The 13372-nt window shown below is 62.7% G+C and overlaps 2 protein-coding genes across 4 annotated transcripts; one reads left to right on the top strand and one right to left on the bottom strand.

Annotated features, from left to right (window-relative positions):
• Window positions 1–4516: 4516 nt before the first annotated feature.
• PML (PML nuclear body scaffold) lies at window positions 4517–8786 on the bottom strand. 2 transcript variants are annotated; one of them, XM_084293679.1, is made up of 8 exons: window positions 8451–8786; window positions 8068–8188; window positions 7100–7646; window positions 6128–6708; window positions 5905–5957; window positions 5474–5554; window positions 5165–5384; window positions 4517–4876 (listed from the first exon to the last, which is right to left on the bottom strand). In XM_084293679.1, exons 2-8 carry the CDS (start codon window positions 8111–8113, stop codon window positions 4794–4796), a joined length of 1611 nt encoding a protein of 536 aa, XP_084149805.1. In that variant the 5' UTR covers window positions 8114–8188; window positions 8451–8786; the 3' UTR covers window positions 4517–4793. The 2 variants fall into 2 exon arrangements, with proteins under 2 accessions (XP_084149805.1, XP_084149806.1); XM_084293680.1 differs by having other exon boundaries at window positions 5483–5554.
• A 164-nt stretch (window positions 8787–8950) lies between these two features.
• On the top strand, window positions 8951–12646 carry STOML1 (stomatin like 1; the record flags this gene model as incomplete). 2 transcript variants are annotated; one of them, XM_084293079.1, is made up of 7 exons in its annotated part: window positions 8951–9283; window positions 9464–9570; window positions 9673–9822; window positions 10210–10413; window positions 10901–11120; window positions 11721–11921; window positions 12444–12646. In XM_084293079.1, the coding sequence occupies exons 1-7, from the start codon at window positions 9136–9138 to the stop codon at window positions 12644–12646; spliced, it is 1233 nt and encodes a 410-aa protein (XP_084149205.1). In that variant the 5' UTR covers window positions 8951–9135. The 2 variants fall into 2 exon arrangements, with proteins under 2 accessions (XP_084149205.1, XP_084149204.1); XM_084293078.1 differs by having other exon boundaries at window positions 11718–11921.
• Between the last annotated feature and the right edge of the window lie 726 nt (window positions 12647–13372).

The raw sequence follows: 13372 nt of genomic DNA, 5'->3' as shown, positions 1-13372 counted from the left end.
TCCTGGGGCTGACGGCGGGGTTGGTGTCACCGCAGCCGGCCGGATTTGGGGGCAGCGAGGGAGCCGAGCCGCTGGCCGAGGGGAAGGGCTGGGTTTGAGCGGTGGTGAGCTCAACATCTTCAGCATCTGTGAGCTCAACATCTTCAGCATCTTGGGCTGTGGCGGGGCCGAGACGTGACTCACCGCCTTCCCATCCCCGCCGCTGGCTGTTAGCCCAAGCATGCCCTCACCCTCACCGTGACACTCTCCCCGGCACTAGCAAGCTGCAGCTCGGGGAATTACGGCATCGCAGGGTTTTACAGGCATTTTTTCCCGTTCTGCTCACTCGCTCAACGCCCACGGGCTGTCAGCTGCTCCCGAGCCCTGTGGAGGGGAGTCCTGCAGCCGGTGGGGCAGCACCCCGGGGGGCTCAGCACCTCCAGAAGGGATGGATGCAAACCCGTGTCCCACCCCGTGCTGTGGGGCTATGGGATGGATCCTCAGTGGGTAGGGATTCAGGGCTGCAAGGCTGGAACGCTGCTTTCAGGAGCAGGAAAGTAGGTTAAAATGCCACAAGGACGCGGCCAGCACAAAGACGCCGCTTGCTTTCTGGCTCGGCTGCTTGCTGTTGTGCTTTGCTGAGCCCTCCCCGAGATGCCTTCATTCATCATGCACGAGGAAGAAACCCAGGTGTCCTAGATCTGGTGGCAGTGCTTCTCCCGACCGCTTTTCGGGAGCATCGGAGGCTGTGCGTTGTGCTAGAAATGGGTCAGAGGACAGGCTGCGTGTGACGGGGTGCATGGTGCATCCCTCCTCCTGCTGCCGTGGACCAAACCTTCCCCAGGACCCTGCGGAGGGCATCACAGCCTAGAGCACGTGGCGTGGGTTCCACCCTCACCAGGCTCAGCGTGGGGGGGTTGTGAGGCCAATTGTGCCTCTGCTTCCCATGGGCAGAGCCACGGGAGTAAGAGCAGCGCTTTGTGGCAGCCTCCTGGGGAGAGGGAAAGGTCCAAGAGAGGACAGCAGGGGATGGAGACAGGGATGGGCGCATGGATGGGTGCATGGATGGATGGAGAAGTTCATGGATGGGTCCATGGATGGATGGGTGACTGAGCAGGCTGCAGAGCCATCAGCCTGCCCACACCACACCTCAGCCCCAGGCATCCTAATTTTTTGCAGCCCCTAAAAGTGCAGAAGCTCAGTTGAGGGCCAGACCCTCTGCTGGTGCTTCCCCTGGCTGGAGGACCCCCTGAGGTCAGTGGGGACTTGCTGGTTTCCACCCCTGGATGTCCACCTGCAGCCTGGAAGCACCTGGGGGAGCAGCCCTCGTCACCACGCTGGGTAGGGGGCTTGGATCTTTAAGGAGGAGAGAAGCAAGCCTCCAGGTAGGGCCTCCTGGGTTCTCCAGCTTCATCCCATCTCCTCCAAGGCCAGGTGAGTGCATCAAGCCGTGGCGCTGGGAGCATCCTGGGGACAGGATGCTCCAGGTTGTGGGGTTCCTTCCTCAGCTTTCCTCCAAATATTCCTCACTGCCCAATCCTTGCTCTCGACCCTGGGATCCAAACCTGCTTGGATGTTAGCAAATAGCTATTTTTGTTAGGAATATAGCCTGGCTAACCTTGCTCAGGCTCACCGTGGCACATCCTCCCCTGCCTCGCATCTCCCCCCACCCAGGCCATCCAACCTGAGTGATCCTGCAGGCTGTAATCAAATGCAGAGCAACTGGCCCTTTGGCTCTAATTAGTTTTGCATGAGTGTTGGGGGAAGAAATCCATTTTCATAAACAGAAAGGATTTATGCTGCTCCTTCTTGCCTTTTTTTTTTTTTTTTTTTTTTTTCCCTGCCAGTCCCAAAGCACTTTGCTAAGGGCTAGCAGGGAGTCATTTTATGAATGGTTTAGATTGAGCAATGCATTATTAATAACAGCCAATCAGGCAAGCAGCGTATTATATATCATTTCAGGAGGTTCGCTTAATTCTGGGGAGTTATTTATTGCTCTTCAGGAAAAAAAAAAATAAAAATCTTTCTTCTTACTACTTTGGCCTTGAAGGGGGATCTGGGTAGGAGGCCCAGGACGGGTTTGGGATCTCCACGTTGGGATGTTTCTACCCCTGCAGGAAGGGTTTTTACTGTCGTCTCTTCACCCTGGGTCTGCCAGTGCCTGAAGTCCATCTCTTCTGGGTGCCAGCTTGTAAAGAAAGCACCTCTGCAAAAAAAAAGGCTAAGTTGGGGAATGGCTCAGAAATTTGGGAACATATCGTGAGGAGCTTATCCCCACACCCTGCTGGGGTCTCCGCAGCCCCCAGGGCCGCCATGGGGAGGCTGCTGCTGCTGTTAGTGACTCCCCCAGCCTGCACAGAAATTTTCTGGCCATGCACAGAAAGCCCTGCTGGAGGAGGGAGCCCCCTCCCTATTGGGGTACCCCAGCTGCAGCCCCTTCCTCCAGGGCCGGGCTTGCCGCGACCAACGCCGCCGGAGCCCTTTCCTCGCCGCCTGGATGGGGTTTATGGCAGCTCAGGGCAACGAGACGGCTAATCTGGCCCCCGCAGCCCGCTGACTTCGCTATTGTTTTACAGGACTTTGATGAGGCCAAGTGACAGCAAACAGATGGGGCCAGCGCCCCTTGTAGCCAAGCGCCTGCTCCCCGCGCACAACCCCGGATTAGACCGCGGAGAATCCCCGGGGCACGGGAGGTGCCAGCTCCCCAGCTGCAGCAGGAGCTCCGGGAGGGGTTCCGAGGGGTGGTGAGATGGTGCACGCGTGGGTGCCTGCACACGCTTGTGCAAAAAGCAGTGATCGGGGTGCGCGTGTGGCTATCCAAAGGGGACACCTGGCGGTGGCTGTGGCGCACTGCGTGTCGCGCACGGGCTGGGTGACACCGCTGGAGAGCCCTGCGTGTCCCCAGTACCCCTAGGGGAAAAGGAAAAGGAAGGGCAGAGACAGCTCGCTGTCCGGCATCCTTTATTTCACGAGGATTTTAGTGGCTCTGATGGGGTGGCTCGTCCCCCCCTGGGGCTGCCCCAGAGCCCTGAGCGCTTTTATGGTGGGGGCAGAGAGGGGTTGGGGCTTGCAGGAGCAGCTGAGCGCACGAGATGCTGGAGATGGTGGCACCAAGGTGCTGGAGCAGCTCGGTGCGGGGGCTGCAGGAGGTCCTCATCGCCCCCAGGTTCCTGCACCCAGGGCAGCTCAGCTCCCCCCCGCTGTCCTCAGGCCTCCTCCAGCTCCTTCACCTATTTCCCCTTCCTGGGATGGGGTGGGGGGACCCGCACTGAGAGCCCAAAACCCAGGAGCAGGTGAGAAAGAGCAGAGCCCCAACTGCTGCTGGTCCTGAGCATGGGGGGGAGCCAGGTGATGGCCAGAGGGACACAGCTGGGGGCTTGTCCCTTCCTGCGTGCCTCTTTGCAGGTGCAGCTGGTGCCTAAATTTGGGGTGTCAGTGTGGCTGAGACACTTTGTGGTGCCAAAGGACCTAAAGGTCTGCTTGGCCTCTGGGGGAAAAGGGGACTGAATGGGCCCAGGAGGAGGCTTGGTGGCTCCAGGCTCAAATCCCATCCCTGCACGAGGCGGACATCCCCGGTGCCAGGTTCCCCACGGGAAGGGCGACGCACTCAGGAGGCTCCAACCTTGATTTTGCTCCCTTTCCCCCAGGGACAGTCCTGCGCCACGCACGTGGCTCCCTGCACACTGCCTCTCTGCCCTCTCACTGGGGTAATTTCCAAAATATCCCCACCTGGAGCACTGGAGACATGGCCAGGTGAACATATACGAGCATGGGAGCAAATCCAAGTGCTCCCAGCGGGGGGAGATGGGTCTCCGAGCAGCAGGGTGTGGGGATGGGGTCCAGGGAGGGATTTTTTGCCCCACTTTTTTTCCCCTGTTAGAGGTGAATTGGAAAAGCAAGGAAAAAAGCAAAGGAAAATGAATCAGGAAGTCAGCAGCAGGCTGGGATTTGGTCTGGAAACAGCTTTATTGAAGAATAATAAGAGTTTCTGCACGATTAACTCATACAAAAGAAAAAATAAAAAAGGCTGGGAACCCCTCATTCAGCCAGCTCTGCAAACCCACCCCTGGCCCCAAATCCATTTCCAAAGGGCCCCCCTGCCAATGCTGGTGGTGGGGAGATCCTGGCAGGGATCCCATGGCCCATCTAACAACCCCTGCATGGGGGAGGGGGTGCTACATTCAACTTAAAAACATGATTTTTGTATAAAAATGGGTTTTGTGCTGCGGATGACCTTCCCAGGGAAGCCTGCGCTAATCCCCTCGGCACAGGGCGGCGAAGGGGCTACGGCACGGATCTCCTAGGGAAAGCAGCACTACGGGAGTGGGGGTCTGGGCAGCTCTCCCTGCAGCGGGGTGAGGGTTGTGTTATCTGAAGCTTAGGGGAAAAAAAAATAAATGAGTTGCTACCCTCCATCCCCATCCTCCATCCCCATCCTCCATCCCCATCCTCCATCCCCATATCTGCCCCTCCTGGGGACTCTGTGACCCCTGGTGAAGAACTGCTGGGGTTGATATCAAGGATGGTTTCAGGCTCCCAAATCCTTTAATCCTTTAATTCTTTCCCGGGGAAGAGTCCGAGCCAGACAGCTGTCCCTCTGCCCAGAGCTGGTTTGCCACGGGAAGGAAGAGGCCATCGGGATGCCCCGTGAGGTCAATTTGGGGATGCTGCCACGTGGGACCCGACCTTCGAGCAAATCCAAGCGGGCTTTGCTGCCTCCCAGAGCGGGGAGGTGACCCTGGGTGCTTCAGAGGGGACGAGGAGAGGTGGTCTGGTCCTTAGCGTGGGCAGGAGGACGCGGGGACGGTGGTGGCTCAGCAGGGAGGCAGGTCCGGCGTCACGCTCACCACCGTGTCCTCCTCGCTGTCCTCTGAGCTGATGATGATGCTGTTGTCTTCTGCAGGAGGAACGGGATGGGGCTGAAGCTTTGGGGGGGTGAATCCAGGCAGCCAGAGCTCCTAATTAGTCTAATTACTTGCCCGTGCCATGCCCCGGGCTTGGTTTTTGGATGTTGAAGGCAGGACACGGGGCTGTGCCCATCCCCACCCCATGGGGTTCTGCTTTCCCTTCTCTGCCCCAATGGGGTTTGGCCAAGGCCCTGAGTACACCGGGGTGCCCAGAGGATGAGAAAAAAGAGGGAAACCCCCATAAATTTGGGGTGGGGGACTCCATCCCTGCTTCCCACCTGCATCATCAGTGCAGCTCCTGCCAGCCTTGGGGACGCTGCTGCAGTTGTGGCTGGTTGCGGAGGTACTGGGCTCCCCTCTGCTGTCCTGCTGGGTTGAACTGGGCTCACTGGGGTCCGCCGTGGCGTTGTGCTCCAGCTTCAGCATCTTGGGTGACACCTGGCTGCCCCTTTCCACCTGGGGCCGCCAGCGCTTGCACCGTGCGGTGGCAGCGGGGAGCTGCAGGGGACAGAGCAGGGGAGATGTAGGGTGCCGGGGTGGCCCCACTGGGTCCCCAGAGGGTCCCATCCCCCTGGAGTGCTCCTCACCGTGCTCACCTGCATGTCCCCAAGGCTGATGGTGAAGGTGGGCACGATGCCTGGGCTCCCACGCTGGGTGGGCTCCTCTTGCTGCAAAGAGAGTGAGGAGCGGTGGTTAGGGGGCCTGGGGGGCACACAGCTCTCTGCGGGACTGGGGTGGGCCTGAGTGGGGGGGGGAAACTGAGGCACAGCGTGGCCAAGGCTTGTGCTGGAGCTGCTTGTTTGCAGGGTCAGGGACAGGCACTGCTGGCTGGGGACAGGGGAGTGACTGTGACAGCGACAAAGCAGCTTCATGGGGGAAATCCCTGTGTTTTTTTTTCTTGTTGGCTAAGAAATGGGGGATATAGGATGGGGAAGGCTTGCAAAGGTGGAGGTGGCAAGCCCTGGCTGACGCAGAAGCCCTCCCCAGGTGGCTCTGGGACGAGCCATGGCTGTCTCACCTGGTCGTTCTCCAGGGCCACCTCCACCACAGGGACAGCCTGCGAAGAGGTACCTGCAACAGAGCGAGCAGCGCTGCGGCACGGCCCCTGCAGCGCCCGCCCAGAGGCCGCAGCTCTGCCCCCCAACCTTCCCTGTGGGACGGCCGAGCGCCCTGCAAGAGGGCCTTTGGGCAGAGAGGCGGGCGACGACCGTCTGCTTCCATCCCTGGCACTAAATCCTCACCTGCATGTGCCTCGACGCGCTCGGCCAGCGCCTGCAGCCTGGCGCGGCACTCGGCGAAGTCCCCGTGCTGCGCTCGGCCCCCGGCCGCCGCCGGCCGCAGCCGCTGCAGCTCCCGCAGCGCCTCCCTGACGAAGGGCTGCATGTCCAGCACCTCCTGCTCCGTGGCGTACAGCCTCATCTTCTCCACCAGCCGCTCGCCCGCCTCCATCCGCCGCAGCACGCCCTCCACGCGCCGCAGCTCCCCCGCCAGCTCCCGCCGGCCCTGCTCCCGCCGCCGCTCCACCAGCCCCAGCAGCTCGTCCTCCTCGCGCCGCACCAGCCGCACCAGCTGCTCCACGCGCTGCCGGATCAGCTCCCGCGTCTCGCCGCTCGCCGCCTCCAGCCGGGCGGCCTCCTCCTGCAGCGCCGCGCGCGACGCCTCGAAGCCGCCCCGCCGGCGCGCCAGCTCCCGCCCGGCGGCCGCCAGCTCCTCCTGCCGCCGCTGGATCTCGGCGCGGATGTCGCAGTAGAAAGGCGAGTGCTGGGCGTCCAGCAGGGCGCACGAGCAGCACAGCGGCTTCTCGCACTTCTTGCAGTAGATGCTGCCAGGGGAGAGAGCAAGCTACAGCTGGGGATGCTCAGCGGGGTTTTAGCCAGAGGGGAAACTGAGGCACGAGTTGGGGGATGCTTTGGGCACCCCACGCCGCACCCTGCTGCGGCTCTGGGGTGTTACAACGGACCCAAAGGCTCTCCAAAGGTTGCCCGCAGAAGCTGGGTGTGCCCCATCCCTGGAAAGTTGGAGGGGGCTTTGGGCAGCCTGCTCCAGGAGGTGGCACACCGGGGTGAGCCTTGGGGTCCCTCCCAAGCCCTCCAGGGACTGGGTGAGCTTTCGGGTCCCCCCCAAGCCCCAAGCGTGGTCCCAGCCCTGCAGCCTGGTGCAGCCCCGAGCCCCCCGGCTTGGGGACAGCCCCAGGGACGTGTCCCCATGCTGACCTGGTGATGTGTCCCTGCTCGGTGTGGCCGTGACTGGAGCAGAAGAGGGTGCAGGACTTTTTGGTGCCCTCCAGGAAGCGATGCGCCGACTCGGCCCGCAGCTCCTCCACCTTCCTGGCCTCGTGGCTCCTCTTCTTGAAGAACCACTGGTGGTCCTCAAAGCAGCCGGGGCACAGGAACTCCTCACACTCGGAGCACCAGACGGCCGCCGGCTCCCTGCGGCAGCGGCTGCAGCTCAGCACCCCGCCAACGATCCTGCGGTAGACGCGCAGCCTGGCCTGCAGGCTGGCGAACAGCACGTTGTCCACCTCGGGGATGCCGTTGGCCTGCGGGATGGCCTCCTGGCACACGGGGCACTGCCCCACCGGCTTGTTCTCACTCAGGCAGCCCAGGCACAGGCTGTGCAGGCAGGTGAGGAGCTTCAGGCTGGGCGATTCCTGCCGGCAGCCCTCGCAGAGGACGAACTGGAAATCTTCCTCCTCCTCTTGTGGCCGGGGGATGGCCGGCTCCATGGGGGCAGAAGGCTCCGTGGAGGCAGCGGGGCCGGCTGCGGGGGGGAGAGGAGCAGGGGGGGTCAGGCAGGAATTTGGAGATGGGAAGATCCGATCATGTGCTCAGAGCCATTTTTCTTTCACTTTTGCTTCTCCAGTTTTTGGAAATCGGAGGGGAATTGGCGGTGGGGGGGGCGGGTTGAACCTCTTTGTGCCAACCAGCCCTGTCCCTAAAAGTCCCCCACAGCCCTCTCCAGCCCACCAGTGAGCCCCATAATAAAGCAGGGTGCTCCCCCCTGTATTCCCCCCCACCCTTTACCCCTTTACCCACCCCACGGAGCCGTCTAGCACCCTGGCTGTGCCCCCCCTTTCCCCCCAGTACCTGCAACTCCCTTTGCATGGGGGGTCCCCACTGTGCCCCCCCAGCCCTTCTGCCCCCCTGCAAAGCAGCGAGGACCCCCCCAGACACCCACTTACCGTCGGGGGTCCCGGAGGGCCGGGGGGTTTCGGTGCTGCCGGGCATGCGTGTGGCGGGAGGGGGCCGGCTGAGGGCTCAAACTTTCGTTTCTCCGGGCAGCCGGGGGAGGAGGAGGAGGAGCTGGGGGAGGAAGGAAGGATGGCGGGAGGGGGGCACAGTGCCAAGGGGCAGGCTGCTGGGGGAGGCAGTGGGGTCATGCGTGGGGTCCCCCCTATCCCACCCACGCATGGCCACCCGCCCCCACCAACCCCCCGGCCCCGCACCGCACTTTGGGGTGCTGGTTTTGGGGGAAATGTCGGGTGTAGGGGGGGTGTTGTTACGGGGGGTGTTGGTTTGGGGGATGCTGGTGCCCGGGGGGTGCTGTTATGGGGGATGTTGGTACCTGGGGGATGCCGGCACTATGGGATCGGAGGGCTCAGCTGCTTTGTAGGATCCCTGCGCCTGTCTGGCTGCCGCCGCCTTTAGGGCTGCACCCCCGGCCCCAATTCAGCCAGGGGGGCTTAAAAGTGCCCCCGTTGCTCTCAGCGCCGCTCTCCGCGGGGTCCCCACCTCCCTTTGCCGGCTGCCGAGCTGGAGGAGCGGCGTTTGGGCGGCATGGGAAGGCCGCGCCGGAGCAGGAGCTGCTGGGAAAAATCCCTCTGCTCCGTTTTTATAGGGTCAGGGCTCCCTGCGGGGCCGGGGGACCCTCTGCAGCCCCCCGAGGCGTGAGTTCGGTGGAGGACCCACTCCTCCCCGCGGCTGCCGGAGCAGATCCCGAGCAGGGCCCCCCGGAAAAGCTCACCCAGCCCGGAGCCTTTCGGTGCGGTGCCGTCAGCAGCCACATGACGTGCGGACCAGGAAGCGCCGGCAGCTCCCTCCTTCCTCGCCGCCAGCATCCTCATCCTCGCCGCGGCCTGGGGGTCGCCAGGAGGATGGCAAGTCCCCGGCCCCGAGCCCAGCTGGGGCCCCGGCTAGGAAAACACGGCAAAAATTGCTTTATTTGAGCAGGCGCCCTCCGGCGCGGCAGCAGGGCTGGTGTTTGGGGTTTCTGGTTTGTTTTTCTCGCTGCCTCTCCGCCCCGCCGCGCGATGTTCAGCCGCTCGGGGTACCAGGCTCTGCCCCTGGGGGACTTCGACCGCTTCCAGCAGTCCAGCATCGGGCTCTACGGTGCCCAGAAGGGCTTCTTCTCCTTTGGGGCCAAGCAGGACCCCCTGGCACCGGCTGGGAATGGTGCAGGTGAGCTTAGAGGGGAGGTGCTGCCTTCCCGTATATTGGGGTTTTTCTGTAGGGTGTCGCTCTGGCTGGCTGCCCTCACGCTGCTGCCTCCCCTGAGGTGTGGGGAGAGGCACGGCTGGGGCGTGCTGGTGGGGAAGGGGGTGTGGGAGTGGGTGCACATCCCCTGCTGCCCCCCCCCAGAGTCCTCCCAGGGCTGGCTGTCCTGGATCTGCCACGGCATCATCACCTCCCTGGTCTTCCTGCTGATGGTCGTCACCTTCCCCATCTCGGGCTGGTTCTCCTTGAAGGTAAGGAGCGTGGCGGCGACCCATCCCCTGCGGGGTGCACAACTAGCTCCCGGCACGGCCCGGGGTTGTCCTTTTGCCCTGGCCCACGTTTTCCCTTCCCAGATCGTGCCCGCCTACGAGCGAATGATCATTTTCCGCCTGGGCCGCATCCGGGCGCCGCAGGGACCCGGCGTGGTCCTGCTGCTGCCTTTCATCGACCACTGGCAGCGCGTGGACCTGAGGACCAGGGCCTTCAACGTGCCCCCCTGCAAGGTGAGCTGCCCTCCAGACACCCCCAAGCCCCCCGGAGAGGATGGGTTTTGACGTTGTGCTGCCCGCAGCGTTCGTTTTCTCTACCCTCGTGGGGGGAATCGTGGGGATCCCCACCCAGGATCCCCCTGCCTGGGGCTGGAAAGCTCCCCTTGACCTTGCACGCCTTGTTCAACGCACTATCCTGACATCAACCCCTATCCTGACGTCTCCTGATAACAGCTGGAAGCTGGCTTTGATATTCAGATCAGCCCAAATATCACCGTTTGGGTTGGGTTTGTTCCTTACCACCCTCCTATTAAAGGGATCTAGAGCCGGTTCCTGGCTCTTGGGCTCTTGGGCTGGGCTATGGGGTGAGGAAGGGGAGAGATCCTGAGTCCCTTCTCCCAGCTGACCTCCAGGGACGGGGCGGTGATCTCCATGGGTGCCGACGTCCAGTTCCGCGTGTGGGACCCGGTGCTGTCCGTGCTGGTGGTGAAGGACCTCGTGGCGGCCATGCGCATGACGGCGCAGAACGCCATGACCAAGGCGCTGGGCAAGAAGAGCCTGCGGGAGATCCACGCCGAGAGGCTGCGCATCGGGGAGCAGCTGCTGGTGAGGGCAGCCCGTGGGTTTTATGGGGTCGGAACGCGTGGGGTGCCAATGGGAAAGGATTTTGGGGAAGGAAGCAGGGTGGAAGGGCAGTGTCTGCTGCCCTCCATGGGCCAGGGTGAGAGCTTTTGGGTTAAACATCTACAGAATAGGATCTAAAAGGGGGTTGGAGTGATACGGTGGCAACTTTGGGGTCTCTGGGGTGGTCTGGTGGAGCCCTGTGCCAGCCCGTGGTGACCAGGGGAGCAGCCTGGGAGGGAGCCATGGAAAGAGAACCCACCAGAGCCGTCCTCGTCCCAGCTCCTTGGGGCCAGAAGAGCCCCTGGAGGAGCAGGGCTGTGTGTGAGAGCAGCCAGACTGCAGGAGGTGGCCTGGCAAGCCTGGTCCACCACCCCGAGCCCAAAACCAGGGGTAGCAGGAGCACAAAGGAGCCGCAGGATGCTGCCGTAGCTGGTCTCCCCGCTCCCTACCCTTCTTCCTGGCTCTGCAGCTGGACATCAACGACATGACCAAGTCCTGGGGCCTGGAGGTGGACCGCGTGGAGCTGACCATGGAGGCTGTGCTGCAGCCCCCCCGTGAGACCCCCACGGGACCTCCAGCCGCCGTGCCCCCAGTGCCCGGGCTGGATGGCACCGCGCAGCAGCTGGCTGCCCACCTCCTCGGCACCACCCTGGCGCTGGCCAGCAGCGTGCCCAGTGCCCCGGAGGCAGGTGAGGAGGACAGGAGCTCCTCTTTTTTCCTTGGGGTGTCCCCGCTGCGTGCCCCGTTGTGATGAGAAGGGGCTGGGGAGAGGAGGAGAGGGTCTGCGGGAGCTGGGATGGGGTGCGGGGAGCCTGGAGGGAACAGAGGGCAAGCTGGGGGAGCGATGGGGAGATTTTGTCTCCGTGTGCTTTGAGTCATAGGGCGAAGACAGGCAGGAGGTATGAGGACAGGCATGTCTCTTCAGGCCCCTTCTTATTCCTAATACTGAAAAGCTGTAGCCCACAGTTGCTGTTGGACTGCCTGTGCCATTTCTTCGGGTGTTTCGGCTCTGGGAGGAGCAGCACGAGTAGGGAAACTGGAACCAACGGGGGCGGGAGGAGGAGGTGGCACGCTGACCCATTTCTCAGAAATCCCACCCTGATCTGTGCCCGGGAAAAGCCTTTTGGGAACATTTCCCACCCACTCGGTGGGAAATGGAATGGGCAAAAGGCTGTTCTCCTCCCACTGAGCTGGAAATCCTCCGGATAAATGGGTTTCTCTGCTCCCTGGGGACCAGCAAAGCTCGCCACCCAGAGCTGTCCCCTCCTGTGCCCCTCTGCCCCCAGCAGACAGCGTGGAGACGGTGAGCGAGGTGGAGCCTGCTGGCGCTCCCCACCTCGCCCGGAGGACGCCGAGCGCGGACGAGCTGCTGGCGGCGGTGGAGCCCGTCCTCTGCGAGGCCCTGGTGGGCCAGGTGGGAGCATCCTTCCAGGTGGACATCGCCCTGCCCGGCGGCACCCGCAGCTCCTACTTCATCGACCTCTCCTCAGGTCACCGCTCCTCGGGGTCATGCAGCACATTTGGGAGGGTTTCTGGAGCCTCCCCGAGGGGGTTCGTGCTCCTTGGAAGTGCGAAGTGGCCTCTGGTTTGGGTTAAACACGTGGGTTTTCCTTCAGAAAGAGAGCACCGGTGGAAAACCGGCAGCCAGGTCTCCTCGTGGCTGGCCGAGTGGGATGGATCAGGGGCTGGTGGCTCTTGTCTGCCACCGGCCCCAAGGGGGAAACGTGGGGAGCACCACAGCCATGCTGGCATCCCCCCATCCATCCCCCACGGGCACTACCGGTGGTTTTTCTGGTGGCCACGGCCAAAGCGGGACAGGGCTGGGAGGCCGACCACTGGAACGGGACATCAGTGCAGAAAAAATTTGTCTTCAGCAAGGACTGCTGCCTCCAAATGCCCCCTTCCAGCCCCTTGTCTGCCACGTGGCCCAGACTCAGTCCCTGTGAAATGATGGGGAAAATGCCAGCAGGCAGGGCTGGATCCCAAACCTCTCCGCTTCTCTCCCCCTGCAGGCAGCGGGCGAGCTGGCCGCGGCGTCCCCCAGGGCAGCCCCGACGTCGTCCTGGAGCTGTCGGAGAAGGACCTGCAGGACCTGGTCCTGGGCGAGCTGCGCCCCCTGAGCGCCTACATGAGCGGGCGGCTGCAGGTGAGGGGCGACCTGCACCTCGCCCTGAAGCTGGAGGAGCTCTTCAAGGCGATGAAGCAACGCAGATAGAAGCAACCCGTGTCTTGGTTGGGGCGGAAAGCAGGACCCCAAAGTTTTGGGGGAGCGCCCTGGAGGCCCTGCTGCCCTCCCCGGGGAGCTGGCAGGAGGCAGGAGAAGACCCGAGCGGGGAAACTGAGGCAGCAAAAGCTTCACCTGCTCAGTGAGCTCCGCTGCCAGCCCTTATCCTTGTTCTCACCCCACGCTACTGGGCAGGAACCAGTCAGTGCCCCAGCTCGGGGACGTTGCGGCCGGGTTTGGGGCTGAGTTTGGGGGCGTTTTGGGGAATGCCCAGCCTGGAGGCAGCCAGGCCCTGTGTTAAGTGACCGCGCTAATTGTGCTTCGACGTGCTTCTTTGCATGCATGCCGTGAGGTCTGTCCGCAGGGGGGGGTGTGCACTGTATATAGGCGTACACAGATATCTATTTATTTTGTAAGCTTCCTTTCTATCACCTCCGGGCGGACAATAAAGCTGGTCTGGGGGCAGCTGATGTATTCTGCGGGCAGGATTTGGGCCAGCTGTGCTCCTCAGCCCACCCTGCTGCACCCCGCGGTGCCTCAGTTTCCCCAGGGGAGCTGATGCCCGTGGATGGTGCTGCGTGGGGGTGCCGCAGGCTCCATCTCACCACGCAAACACCCCAAGCCCTACCAAGAGTCTCTCCGGGGATGCTCAGCTCCCCTCCAGCACCCAACATTTCGGACTCCGGGCAGCCTCAGCCAGCCCCAGAGCATTTTGAA

The sequence above is a fragment of the Netta rufina genome (genome assembly GCF_964035555.1).
Source record: "Netta rufina genome assembly, chromosome: 11".
NCBI lineage: Eukaryota > Metazoa > Chordata > Aves > Anseriformes > Anatidae > Netta > Netta rufina.
Note: the sequence above shows the minus strand (reverse complement) of the source record. Positions and strands in the feature narration are given on the sequence as shown.